We start from the raw sequence: 14147 nt of genomic DNA, 5'->3' as shown, positions 1-14147 counted from the left end.
CTCCGTACGGAGCTTGATAAATTGACCCCCAAGTGTTAACCACATAGGTGAAGTCTTCTGAGCAGAACAAAAATGGTTTATGGCAATTTGTTTGACAGCAGCTGCTCCTGGTTGGCTCATCAGCTATGCCCTGCTTATCAGCCATGTTCACAAGCAAGGCTCTACCTGTGTATTTAATCAGATGTCTGATCTTAAAGGGACACTGAACCCAATTTTTTTCTTTTGTGATTCAGATAGAGCATGCAATTTTAAGCAACATTCTAATTTACTCCTATTATCATTTTTTCTTCGTTCTCTTGCTATCTTTATTTGAAAAAGAAAGTCCAGAACCTTGGACAGCACTTGTTTATTGGTGGATGAATGTATCCACCAATCAGCAAGAACAACCCAGGTTGTTCACCAAAATGGGCCGGCATCTAAACTTACATTCTTGCTTTTCAAATAGAGATACCAAGAGAATGAAGAACATTTGCTAATAGGAGTAAATTAGAAAGTTGCTTAAAATTGCTTGCTCTATCTGAATCACTAAAGAAAAAAATTTGGGTTCATTGTCCCTTTAAGTATTGTGCAACAGAGAAATTGGAATTTAAGCTCCTGGAGGAAAAACATGTTGTCTGATTTGCTAAGTAATAAATAAAGTATGTTTTATATTTGTTTTGCTTTTTTTATAGCCAGGAGACAAAAGAAAACCCCACAGAAGGCATCAGGAAATAAAGGTAGCGTATGAGCCTAAGGATGCTGCAGATATTACAATAACTAATTATAGGCATAACTCATCCTATTGAACATCCCACAATAAGTCACCACTAATGGCAACCATGAAATACAAACTTAACGTTACAATTGCAAGACAAGCTGTTAGAAAAGTCTGGGCACCTTCATCTGACGCAGAACAAGAGATGTGATGAAAGTAATCTAGGGGGGATTGATAGACAATCTGTTTGATTACTTATTTTGTAAATAAAAGTTGAATTAGTAAAATACATATTTTTGAATGTAAAAAAAAGTCTTCACTTGTTCTATTTCCTTCTCACTACAGATTGCAAAGCTGAAGTTGCCTTTGTTATCGATGGCAGCAACAACATTGGTCAACGTCGTTTTAACCTACAGAAGAATTTTGTATCCAAAGTAGCTGTGATGTTGGGAATTGGCACAGAGGGGCCTCATGTGGGAGTGGTACAGGCAAGGTAAATTGAGTGGTAACTTGGCATTTATCTACCATCTAGAAAGAGGGGACCATATCTTATGAAGACCAGGTTTGATGTAGGACAAGTGTGCTTGTGTGTGGATTCTTGTGAGTCAAGAGGTAGGTTTAAGTTCTAGTGGGTTCCTGTTAGCAAACTCTGCTGTAATATGGGCACATGTATATTGCTAAAACTATATGAACATTCTCATTTATCGGTTATTCATAAGGTCTTCAATGAAAATAGAGAAGTTTTTGAAGAACAGGATTTTGGATTACATTATAATATGTGAGTAGATATAACATGAGATCAGTCCTGCTGTTAATATCTGCAACATGACCAATGCACTTCCTGTCCCAAAGAACTGTATCTCAAGCAAAAAAAAAAAAAAATCTAGCCCATGCTGGCAGCATCTTGCAAGGATATCACAATGTTGTTGCAGTTTATCTTGACCTATTGTTATGCCTATAAAACCCCCATTTTTATTAACATCGGGTGCCAGACAGGACTAAGCAAATGGGGAAAGATGAAATATAAATAGTCTGCTACATTAAGTAAACAGTTATACCTATATTATAATGGTAAAAACGTCTTCATTACACCGGGGGGGCTCCTCTGTTCCACGCTTCCCCCAAATGCTCCAATAACCATGATTGTAAATTGACCCATCTCAATAACACCTTCCTTTTCTAACTACTATACTCCTTTCACCCCTAACAGAACATAACAAAAAAACTATATTAACCCTTCCTACCCTGATTACATCTCAAAACAGAAGTTGCAAAACTAACACTAACCTGAACAAGACATAAACCATCTACAGAAAAAAGTACCCAATGGACAGTTGGGTTAATAATACAGTGTGTGGGGTAACTGTATGTGGGTAATGTATGGTTTCATCATAGAATACTTTATATGTCATTGTTTCACTATGGCATTTTAGCTGTCACTTGTCACAGTGACATGTGTTATTACAGTGATTTACCTTTTTCTGAATCTACATCAGGGCTAATCTTTGAAAAAAGCCCTGAAGTAACCTTTGTATTTATCCAAGTACCTACAGGTGTACATGTACCCCGTGTCTAGGGTGTAATCATAGCATCCCCCCAACATCTCAGATATTTCAGGTTAACCCGGATAGCTATATAATATAGGTAACAGAACTCATTGAATCAGAAGTTCTTTATTCTGCTGGACATATTGACCAATAGAACATCTATTATTTAGTGACATTCAAAATACCAAACTGTCTCTTTCAATAGGTGAGGGATTATTTTATACAGCCACGGCAATAAAGCCACATGAAAAATAGCTGCCATGTTGTTTTGTTTTTTTGTGATTTAGCCCTTAGAGAGGACTATATGGCTCTTATTCAAGGAGTCTAGTATCAGATATGTAACGATTACGTCTTTATCAGTGAATTTGTCATTTCTTAGTTTTTAGGGATTATAGATAGTTTTCCCTCTTATTTCTAAGTTTCTACCTTTCATATAACCTAACACTGCTATCAAGGGTCAAGTCCTACAAAAAAAAGTGTGGGAACTCACCAAGACTTCCCCCCCTTTACCAATTATTATTGTTCTATACACACACACTGTGTTTATACGTATATAATCTATACACTTTGGTTAATGAAAGCAAATTAAAACCAATGAAGGGTTGAATGGTTGCCTTCGGGCCTGAGACTACTCCTCTATCACAGAGTCTCACCCACTTAAGGTGCAACAGTCCTATTTCTGCTGAGGGGAGCTAAATAACCCTAGTGCAAGCCACACAGAAATGCAAGCACCATGTGTTCCACACAGTGCGGGGTGATTACACAACAGGAGCGCTGACAGGCTATCATTTAGTGTATTGTAGGAGGTGTTACTGCCTATTACTAGAGGATCTCACTATCCCTCTAACCAGACTGTACTCCACATTCTCCCACCAGTAGCAGCAGTGTTTACTGAAGTGTTTCTGTTCTCTTTCTTAGTTCCACCTGCAAACATAGTGCAGGAACTCTGTTCCCATGCGTTCCCGCTGGACTTGACCCCTGCTACACATGTATTTAACAACTCAATAAATGAAGAATAAAGATAGTAAAATACAGTAAAAGCACGCATAGCCATTTATACTCTTCAGTTCATATATTCTTCTACCTTACCATGACTAGACTCGTGTTTCAGCTATAGATTGTAAGTTTGAGAGTCTTTGCATATGCTGCACTTTGGATGAATAAGAGAGCATCTGTGACTTTACTGAATTTAGCTCAAGACCATGATCTTCCTTTCCTTTTGTTCATATTTATAAAATGTAGTCTCTTTGTAAAATATAATAATAATTATTATTGTTTCTCATGCAGTGAGTTGCCCAAAACTGAGTTTTATCTAAAAAACTTCACCTCTTCCAAAGACGTCAACTTTGCAGTGAAGGAGATCAGCTTCAGAGGTGGAAATTCAAACATAGGTGAGTAAAAATACAGGAAAAGATGAGGGAAGAGCCCTAAGGTATAAACAAATTTGTTCTTATTAAAACGATACAGCAAAATTAATAGTTTTGCAAGCAAGGACATTAAAGGGACACTGATCCCAATTTTATTCCTTTTGTGATTCAGATAGAGCATGCAATTTTAAGCAACTTTCTAATTTACTCCTATTATCAAATTTTATTCATTCTCTTGGTATCTTTATTTGAAAAGCAAGAATGTAAGTTTAGATGCCGGCCCATTTTGGTGAATAACCTGGGTTATTCTTGCAAGAGAACGAAGAAAAATTGATAATAGGAATAAATTAGAAAGTTGCTTAAAATTGCATGCTCTATCTGAATCACTAAAAAAAATGGGTTCAGTGTCCCTTTAAAGCTTATAAAAATACAAATATTGAAAGAAATCTGCTTTTTAAGATAATAACAATTAACAGATTGTTTTTTTTATTTAAACTGCCTCTGATGCTTCACAAATGATATTCTACTTTCTTTCATGTACACATGATATTAATGGATTTATTGACTTCAATAACATTAATCTACCAGGGAAGACAAAGCAAAAAAAGAGATAAATCACATTCCAGTTGTAAATTGTTATAGTTTTAAGGATAATGTTGTTGATATGAAACCCAAAAACCCAAAATAATATTTTGTGACTCAGACAGTGCATACAATTTTTTTTTTTTTTTCCAATTTTCTTTTATTATCAAATTTGCTTAATTTCCTTGATCTTCTTTGTTGAAGAGATACGTGTCTGGAGCACTGCATACAGGAAATAGTGGTGCCATGATCTAGTGCTTTTGCAAAAATTCTTGCAAAACTGCTGCCATATAGTGCTCCAAATATTGGCAGGCTCCTGATATACCACAAAGAAAAGAAAAATTGATAATAGAAGTAAATTAGAAAGCTGTTTAAAATTGCTCTATCTGAATAATCAAAGAAAAGTTTTGGGTTTTTATATCCCTTCAAGTTTACAATTGGAATGTAACCTAACATCAAGGGGCCGATATAGCGTATCATGTCCGCCGCACATCGATAAATGCCGACAGCATACGCCATCAGCATTTATCATTGCACAAGCAATGCTGCCGTATAGGATAGGGCGGATTGAAGACAGCAGCTTCAGAGGCAGCGGACAAGTTATGGAGCAGCGGTCTTTAGACTGCTGCTTCATAACTGCTGTTTCCGGGGAGCTTAAAGTCCCTTGTTAAATCTACGCCCAAATCTTTATTTTGGGATGTCTATAAGATTTTCTAACATCATCAAGTAACAGATAAGAGTTTTTTTTAAAGCTGATCCAAAAACATTGTTTAAAAAGGGCTCAGCTCTCTCTCCGACCCCCACTTGGATGCTTATTTCTTCTGGTGTCTCTTGTTTCCTTAGCCAGTACTCAACAGGAAACGTAGCTATCACATGACAATATAAAGGCAAAGTAGCTATTTATAAACAGTTCAATACATTCCAGCAGGTAAAATTGATAATTGGGGACACATTAAAGGAAGAAAAGTTTAAGAGGGCCCTGCGTACACATACTGACACCATACCTCATATATATATATATATATATATATATATATATATATAATATATATATATATATATATATATACAGGGAGTGCAGAATTATTAGGCAAGTTGTATTTTTGAGGATTAATTTTATTATTGAACAACAACCATGTTCTCAATGAACCCAAAAAACTCATTAATATCAAAGCTGAATAGTTTTGGAAGTAGTTTTTAGTTTGTTTTTAGTTATAGCTATTTTAGGGGGATATCTGTGTGTGCAGGTGACTATTACTATGCATAATTATTAGGCAACTTAACAAAAAACAAATATATACCCATCTCAATTATTTATTTTTACCAGTGAAACCAATATAACATCTCAACATTCACAAATATACATTTCTGACATTCAAAAACAAAACAAAAACAAATCAGTGACCAATATAGCCACCTTTCTTTGCAAGGACACTCAAAAGCCTGCCATCCATGGATTCTGTCAGTGTTTTGATCTGTTCACCATCAACATTGCGTGCAGCAGCAACCACAGCCTCCCAGACACTGTTCAGAGAGGTGTACTGTTTTCCCTCCTTGTAAATCTCACATTTGATGATGGACCACAGGTTCTCAATGGGGTTCAGATCAGGTGAACAAGGAGGCCATGTCATTAGATTTTCTTCTTTTATACCCTTTCTTGCCAGCCACGCTGTGGAGTACTTGGACGCGTGTGATGGAGCATTGTCCTGCATGAAAATCATGTTTTTCTTGAAGGATGCAGACTTCTTCCTGTACCACTGCTTGAAGAAGGTGTCTTCCAGAAACTGGCAGTAGGACTGGGAGTTGAGCTTGACTCCATCCTCAACCCGAAAAGGCCCCACAAGCTCATCTTTGATGATACCAGCCCAAACCAGTACTCCACCTCCACCTTGCTGGCGTCTGAGTCAGACTGGAGCTCTCTGCCCTTTACCAATCCAGCCACGGGCCCATCCATCTGGCCCATCAAGACTCACTCTCATTTCATCAGTCCATAAAACCTTAGAAAAATCAGTCTTGAGATATTTCTTGGCCCAGTCTTGACGTTTCAGCTTGTGTGTCTTGTTCAGTGGTGGTCGTCTTTCAGCCTTTCTTACCTTGGCCATGTCTCTGAGTATTGCACACCTTGTGCTTTTGGGCACTCCAGTGATGTTGCAGCTCTGAAATATGGCCAAACTGGTGGCAAGTGGCATCTTGGCAGCTGCACGCTTGACTTTTCTCAGTTCATGGGCAGTTATTTTGCGCCTTGGTTTTTCCACACGCTTCTTGCGACCCTGTTGACTATTTTGAATGAAACGCTTGATTGTTCGATGATCACGCTTCAGAAGCTTTGCAATTTTAAGAGTGCTGCATCCCTCTGCAAGATATCTCACTATTTTTGACTTTTCTGAGCCTGTCAAGTCCTTCTTTTGACCCATTTTGCCAAAGGAAAGGAAGTTGCCTAATAATTATGCACACCTGATATAGGGTGTTGATGTCATTAGACCACGCCCCTTCTCATTACAGAGATGCACATCACCTAATATGCTTAATTGGTAGTAGGCTTTCGAGCCTATACAGCTTGGAGTAAGACAACATGCATAAAGAGGATGATATGGTCAAAATACTCATTTGCCTAATAATTCTGCACTCCCTATATATATATATATATACAGTATATACATATATATATATATATATATATATATATATATATATATATATTTATATATATATATATATATATTAGAACACAGGAGAGCACTCTCACTTCAAACTCGAATGGCCAGGGTGCTAGTAACCACTAAATACAAGTAACAAAAACTTGCACTCGCTGGTCTTCTTTTTAAAAAACACACTTTACCACTTTGAGACAACAAATAAAGTGTCTTCACTTTAATATATTTTTTGGGTCCCTCTAATTTGAATAGGCCCGTATGTCACCTTGCTGTTAATCTATTATGCAAAGAAAGACATGGAATTTCATGCTTTGGAAGGGCAATCACATTAACTTGGCAATTTGGTTCTCTGACAGCTGTTATCTCCACAATTAAATCACAGTACCTCTCAGAAATCTCTAATCATAGGTCATTTTTGTCCATGGTTAAGGGGGAAAAAATGGCAGAGCAGATCATCTGCAAAAAGTGTTTGCTTGTGAACACACTAAACCTGTTTCCATAATGAACACTTTTTCTTCTTTATATAATGTATTTTCTTCTGAAATGTAAAACTGCTAAATTGGTTATTAGTACTGATAGTTTAGAACATAGGGTATCTCACTGCTAGGCTGAAATTTACAAGCTCAAATCACATTCATTAAGTAATTTTAAATAGTATGTATATGAGCTCATACAGAAATAACAACAGCATAAGTGTTCGCGTGATTTTTATATAGAGCAATTCAGTTGCAAAAAAACTACATTAATACCAGATCATTCAGATGTAAAAAGGCAATTTTCTCTTAATGGAAGTTTGAAACTTAATGGGGCATAAAGATGCAAAAATGAAATGTATTTAGTGTTTGTTGTCCCTTTAAAGGGACAAAAACAAATATGTAATTACAAGACTTTGCAAGTTACTGTTACTAAAAATTCTTAAACAGGATCAGGGCCGGATTTACCATTAGGCAGAGTAGGCCCTAAACAAAGATGGTCGCCACACTGGCTGGTCCGGTCCGTTTCGTTTCTCCAGTGAATGCGGACAAAGCTGCCAGAGTGGCCTGAGAGTAAGTGTGTGGAGGTTGGTTCCTTTATGGGGAGTGACAGTGAGTGACTATTTGTGCACTATTACAGTGCTCTGAGTGCACAGTGAGCATGTATCAGCTGCAGCGGCTGTCAAAATCAAATTGACAGATTGTACAGTCAGAGGGCAGTCTTTCATATACAATACCAAGTATGAATATTATTGCTAAAATGCAAAATGTCAGGGCTGTTACACAGGATAAACACACTTTAAAAATCAACTGACCCTTGGTTGATTGTGCACATTGCAGGCTTGGTCAGCAAAGTTTCTAAATGAAGCTCCAGTCTAGACAACCTGCACTTTTCTATAAATTAAATTTAAAAAAACATAATTTATGTAAGAACTTACCTGATAAATTAATTTCTTTCATATTAGCAAGAGTCCATGAGCTAGTGACGTATGGTATATACATTCCTACCAGGAGGGGCAAAGTTTCCCAAACCTCAAAATGCCTATAAATACACCCCTCACCACACCCACAAATCAGTTTAACGAACAGCCAAGAAGTGGGGTGATAAGAAAAAAGTGTGAAAGCATAAAAAAAAAATCATAACCACCACAAAAAAGGGTGGGCCTCATGGACTCTTGCTAATATGAAAGAAATGAATTTATCAGGTAAGTTCTTACATAAATTATGTTTTCTTTCATGTAATTAGCAAGAGTCCATGAGCTAGTGACGTATGGGATAATGACTACCCAAGATGTGGATCTTTCCACGCAAGAGTCACTAGAGAGGGAGGGATAAAATAAAGACAGCCAATTCCGCTGAAAAATAATCCACACCCAAAATAAAGTTTAAAATATAAGCAGAAGATTCAAACTGAAACAGCTGCCTGAAGTACTTTTCTACCAAAAACAGCTTCAGAAGAAGAAAACACATCAAAATGGTAGAATTTAGTAAAAGTATGCAAAGAAGACCAAGTTGCTGCTTTGCAAATCTGATCAACCGAAGCTTCATTCCTAAACGCCCAGGAAGTAGAAACTGACCTAGTAGAATGAGCTGTAATCCTTTGAGGCGGAGTTTTACCCGACTCGACATAAGCATGATGAATTAAAGATTTCAACCAAGATGCCAAAGAAATGGCAGAAGCCTTCTGACCTTTCCTAGAACCGGAAAAGATAACAAATAGACTAGAAGTCTTTCGGAAATTCTTAGTAGCTTCAACATAATATTTCAAAGCTCTAACTACATCCAAAGAATGCAATGATTTCTCCTTAGAATTCTTAGGATTAGGACATAATGAAGGAACTACAATTTCTCTACTAATGTTGTTAGAGTTCACAACCTTAGGTAAAAATTTAAAAGAAGTTTGCAACACCGCCTTATCCTGATGAAAAATCAGAAAAGGAGACTCACAAGAAAGAGCAGATAACTCAGAAACTCTTCTGGCAGAAGAGATGGCCAAAAGGAACAAAACTTTCCAAGAAAGTAATTTAATGTCCAAAGAATGCATAGGTTCAAACGGAGGAGCTTGAAGAGCCCCCAGAACCAAATTCAAACTCCAAGGAGGAGAAATTGACTGATGACAGGTTTTATATGAACCAAAGCTTGTACAAAACAATGAATATCAGGAAGATTAGCAATCTTTCTGTGAAAAAGAACAGAAAGAGCAGAGATTTGTCCTTTCAAGGAACTTGCAGACAAACCTTTATCCAAACCATCCTGAAGAAACTGTAAAATTCTCGGAATTCTAAAAGAATGCCAGGAAAAATGATGAGAAAGACACCAAGAAATATAAGTCTTCCATACTCTATAATATATCTCCCTAGATACGGAATTACGAGCCTGTAACATAGTATTAATCACAGAGTCAGAGAAACCTCTTTGACTAAGAATCAAGCGTTCAATCTCCATACCTTTTAAATTTAAGGATTTGAGATCCTAAAGGAAAAAAGGACCTTGTGACAGAAGGTCTGGTCTTAACGGAAGAGTCCACGGTTGGCAAGAGGCCATCCGGACAAGATCCGCATACCAAAACCTGTGAGGCCATGCTGGAGCCACCAGCAGAACAAACGAGCATTCTTTCAGAATCTTGGAGATTACTCTTGGAAGAAGAACTAGAGGCGGAAAGATATAGGCAGAATGATACTTCCAAGGAAGTGACAATGCATCCACTGCTTCCGCTTGAGGATCCCTGGATCTGGACAGATACCTGGGAAGTTTCTTGTTTAGATGAGAAGCCATCAGATCTATTTCTGGAAGACCCCACATTTGAACAATCTGAAGAAATACCTCTGGGTGAAGAGACCATTCGCCCGGATGTAATGTTTGGCGGCTGAGATAATCCGCTTCTCAATTGTCTATACCTGGGATATGAACCGCAGAAACTAGACAGGAGCTGGATTTCGCCCATACCAGAATTCGAGATACTTCTTTCATAGCCAGAGGACTGTGAGTCCCTCCTTGATGATTGATGTATGCCACAGTTGTGACATTGTCTGTCTGAAAACAAATGAACGATTCTCTCTTTAGAAGAGGCCAAGACTGAAGAGCTCTGAAAATTGCACGGAGTTCCAAAATACTGAGATTCCCAAACTCCTTGTGCTGTCAGAGACCCCCAAACAGCTCCCCAACCTGTCAGACTTGCATCTGTTGAAATTACAGTCCAGGTCGGAAGAACAAAAGATTCCCCCTGAACTAAACGATGGTGATCTGTCCACCACATCAGAGAGTGTCGTACAATCGGTGTTAAAGATATTAATTGAGATATCTTGTGTAATCCCTGCACCACTGGTTCAGCATACAGAGCTGAAGAGGTCGCATGTGAAAACGAGCAAAGGGGATCGCGTCCGATGCTGCAGTCATAAGACCTAGAATTTCCATGCATAAAGCTACCGAAGGGAATGAATCTAGCACAAACTTACTTCACCACCTCCATAGGAGGCAAAGTTTGTAAAAAAACTGATTTGTGGGTGTGGTGAGGGGTGTATTTATAGGCATTTTGAGGTTTGGGAAACTTTGCCCCTCCTGGTAGGAATGTATATCCCATACGTCACTAGCTCATGGACTCTTGCTAATTACATGAAAGAAATACTGTTTTGACTGGAATCTCATCATACTGGGCAAATACTGTCTGGAGTGTTTTGTTATAGATCATGCACTGCTTTTTATGTGGCAAAATTAGCAGCTGCTCTTAAAAAAATCATAATTCTATAACGTTTTAGGCTGTATCTATAGGTTCATATATGTGAACCGGGAGCGTGTGGGGGCACTTTAGATTTTGATGACTACCTGGACTGTAAATCCGGCCCTGAACAGGATCATAAAATTAAACAATTAACCCCTTCATGATGGAGAACAAGTGCTGAGATCGGAACGAAGTTCCTATGTAAATACTTGCTGAAACATGCAAATCATACGCTCATCCATGCAAGGCACGCCCCTAGTCTGATTTTTCGGACTAGGCTGCAGGAGGCTATATAACACTGTAAGGACGGCATGAAAAGTCTAAACGGCACAAAGCGGTTAATGCTCACTCTAGTGTATTAGAAGTCCACCAGTGATAATACATTTTGGAATCTCAATAGTGCAGGCAGCTCCTCCTCAATCTGTAGACAAATCTGTAGACGAAATTAAGCAAACAGAAGACCACCACAAATGTGCATTATTCAGTTTAAATACTCATTGTACATGCTCAATGGGACAGATTCCAAAAATTGCAATAATTTGTCCCATAAAGCCTATGCAATGAGTTGTTAAACAGACTGTACCACTGTAAAAAAAAAATAACCTGATGAAATGGTCATGCTGTGAGAGAGCTGTGAAATGTTAAACAGCATTTTTAAGCTAAAAAGTTAGCCTTGTATTATTTTCAACATGTTGTGTGAGCAGCCAGTTTTTATCATTATTTTACATATGACAGTGTTGTTCCTGTGCTGGGCCATTTAAAAACAGTCCTGTCTCTATATGAGTCTGAGGTTTGTGAGAAATTCCTAGCATGTAATATTTAGCATCTTGCGATCAGGTGCTTTATCATTTTTAGTGTATTTTATCTATTTTTCCTCAATAGGGTGTGCAAATATTTGCACAGATAATTGTGTGTTGCTCTAATAAATTCAGTACCCACATTAACCGAATGCCACTAACCAAATATTTGCACATCACCACTTTATAGTATTGGAATCATTTTGGAAGTTAATGAAGAATATCGGTCCCTGCAGTAAATGAGCAAACCAGTCTGGACACATTAATTCCTTGTTTGCTGTAGCTGTTTTCATTTAGTTGCCACTCTTCAGTCTGCAGTGTGTGCTTCTAATTTTTTTTTTTAAGTACACAGAAGTCAACATTTTATATTATAATCTCAGAGTGATTTATGTCCCTTTAAGTTGTAATTAATTGATAGACTGTAGAGCTGTGGCTGTGATATAAATCTTAATCTCTCTTTTTTTTTTCAATTAGGCAAAACAATGAAGCACACTGCTCAGAAATTCTTCACTGCTGCTAATGGCGTGCGCAAGGGCATTCCTAAGGTCATGGTGGTATTTATAGATGGTTGGCCTTCAGATAACATTGAGGAGGCTGGAATTGTGGCACGGGAATTCGGCATCAACGTCTTCATTGTGTCAGTGGCACCTCCCACAGTGGAAGAGCTTGGAATGGTGCAAGATGTGGGGTTTATTGACAAGGTAACCATTATATGTAAAACATTATATGGTTATAGCTCATACTGATCTGACTATAGTACCATTGATGCTGAGGAGTGTTTTTACCTTAATCAAAAAGCCCCAATTAAAAGTATGATCAATTACATTTTTATTACACAGACATGATACCCAAATATTGAAGCACTTGAAGGTGAGGCATCTCTTAGTAAAAAAAAAAAAATGTCCTCAGTAGCCACACCTCATTGTAAAGGTACCTGGTACGTCAGTTGTCTAACAGAGTGCTGGAAGCGATTGAGATCACTTCCAGCAGCACTGAGGGTATTTCAGTGATGCCTCGATATGGAGGCATCCTGCAATACCCCTTTACAAGCCTCCGATGCAGTTAATGACAAGCAGTTAATGACAATAGACGTACCTGGTACGTCACTTGTCTAACAGAGTGCTGGAAGCGATTGCTTCCAGCAGCTCTGAGGGTATTGCAGTGATGCCTCGATATGGAGGCATCCTGCAATACCCCTTTACAATCCTCCGATGCAGAGAGAGCCACTCTGTGTCCCTCTCTGCACCGGAGCATCGTTGGTGGGTGGTTGGTTTGCAAAGCAGGGAGGCGGGTCACAGGTGGGCGGCCTGCAAGGGTCCTGTGATGTGGAGGGGGGCGGAATCGGAGGGGGGCGGAATCGGAGGTGGGAGTGTCAGGGGACACGTGCGTGTGCACGGGGGCAGCGGGCGGGCACGTGCACGGGGCGGGAGCGGGTGGGAACCGCTACACTACAGAAAAATTGAATTAAAAATTGGGAGAAAAGGGGGGGATTTTTATTTATAAAACAATCGATGGGTTCTGGGAGTTGGGGGGGGAAGCTACACTACAGAAAATGGCAAAAAAATAATAAAAGCATATTTTTTTTTTACTAAACTGGGTACTGGGTACAGACAGCTGCCAGTACCCAAGATGGCGCCCATTAAGCTAGAGGGGGAGGATTAGAGAACTGTTTGATGGGGGATCCATGAGGTTGGGGGCTAAGGGGGGATTCTACACAGCAGCATATGTAAATATGCTATAAAAAAAACAACCCAAATATACCTTTTATTTTAGTACTGGCAGACTTTCTGCCAGTACTTAAGATGGCGGAACAATTGTGGGGTGGGGGAGGGAAGAGAGCTGTTTGGGAGGGATCAGGGGGTCTGATGTTTCAGGTGGAAGGCTGATCTCTACACTAAAGCTAAAATTAACCCTGCAAGCTCCCTACAAGCTACCTAATTAACCCCTTTACTGCTAGCCATAATACACGTGTGATGCGCAGCGGCATTTAGCGGCCTTCTAATTATCAAAAAGCAACGCCAAAGCCATATAAGTCTGATATTTCTGAACAAAGGGGATCCCAGAGAAGCATTTACAACCATTTGTGCCATAATTGCACAAGCTGTTTGTAAATAATTTCAGTGAGTAACCTAAAATTGTGAAAAATTTAAAGTTTTTTTTTATTTGAATGTATTTGGCGGTGAAATGGTGGCATGAAATATACCAAAATGGGCCTAGATCATTACTTTGGGTTGTTTACTACACTACACTAAAGCCAAAATTACCCCAAAAAGCTCCCTACATGCTCCCTTCACCCCTTCACTGCTGGGCATAAT

General features: G+C 38.6%; 1 protein-coding gene across 1 annotated transcript in view; it reads left to right on the top strand.

The window, feature by feature from the left end:
• Window positions 1-14147, top strand: part of COCH (cochlin) — a 128141-nt gene that overhangs the window by 54599 nt on the left and 59395 nt on the right. Inside the window, exons 8-11 of the mRNA XM_053711869.1 lie at window positions 672-716; window positions 1040-1187; window positions 3529-3632; window positions 12307-12533. Of these exons, the coding sequence (XP_053567844.1) occupies window positions 672-716; window positions 1040-1187; window positions 3529-3632; window positions 12307-12533 (524 nt within the window). The remainder of the gene's footprint in view (window positions 1-671; window positions 717-1039; window positions 1188-3528; window positions 3633-12306; window positions 12534-14147) is intronic.

This window comes from Bombina bombina, chromosome 1 (genome assembly GCF_027579735.1).
Source record: "Bombina bombina isolate aBomBom1 chromosome 1, aBomBom1.pri, whole genome shotgun sequence".
Taxonomy (NCBI): Eukaryota; Metazoa; Chordata; class Amphibia; order Anura; family Bombinatoridae; genus Bombina; species Bombina bombina.
This window is presented reverse-complemented; position numbering and strand designations above follow the sequence as displayed.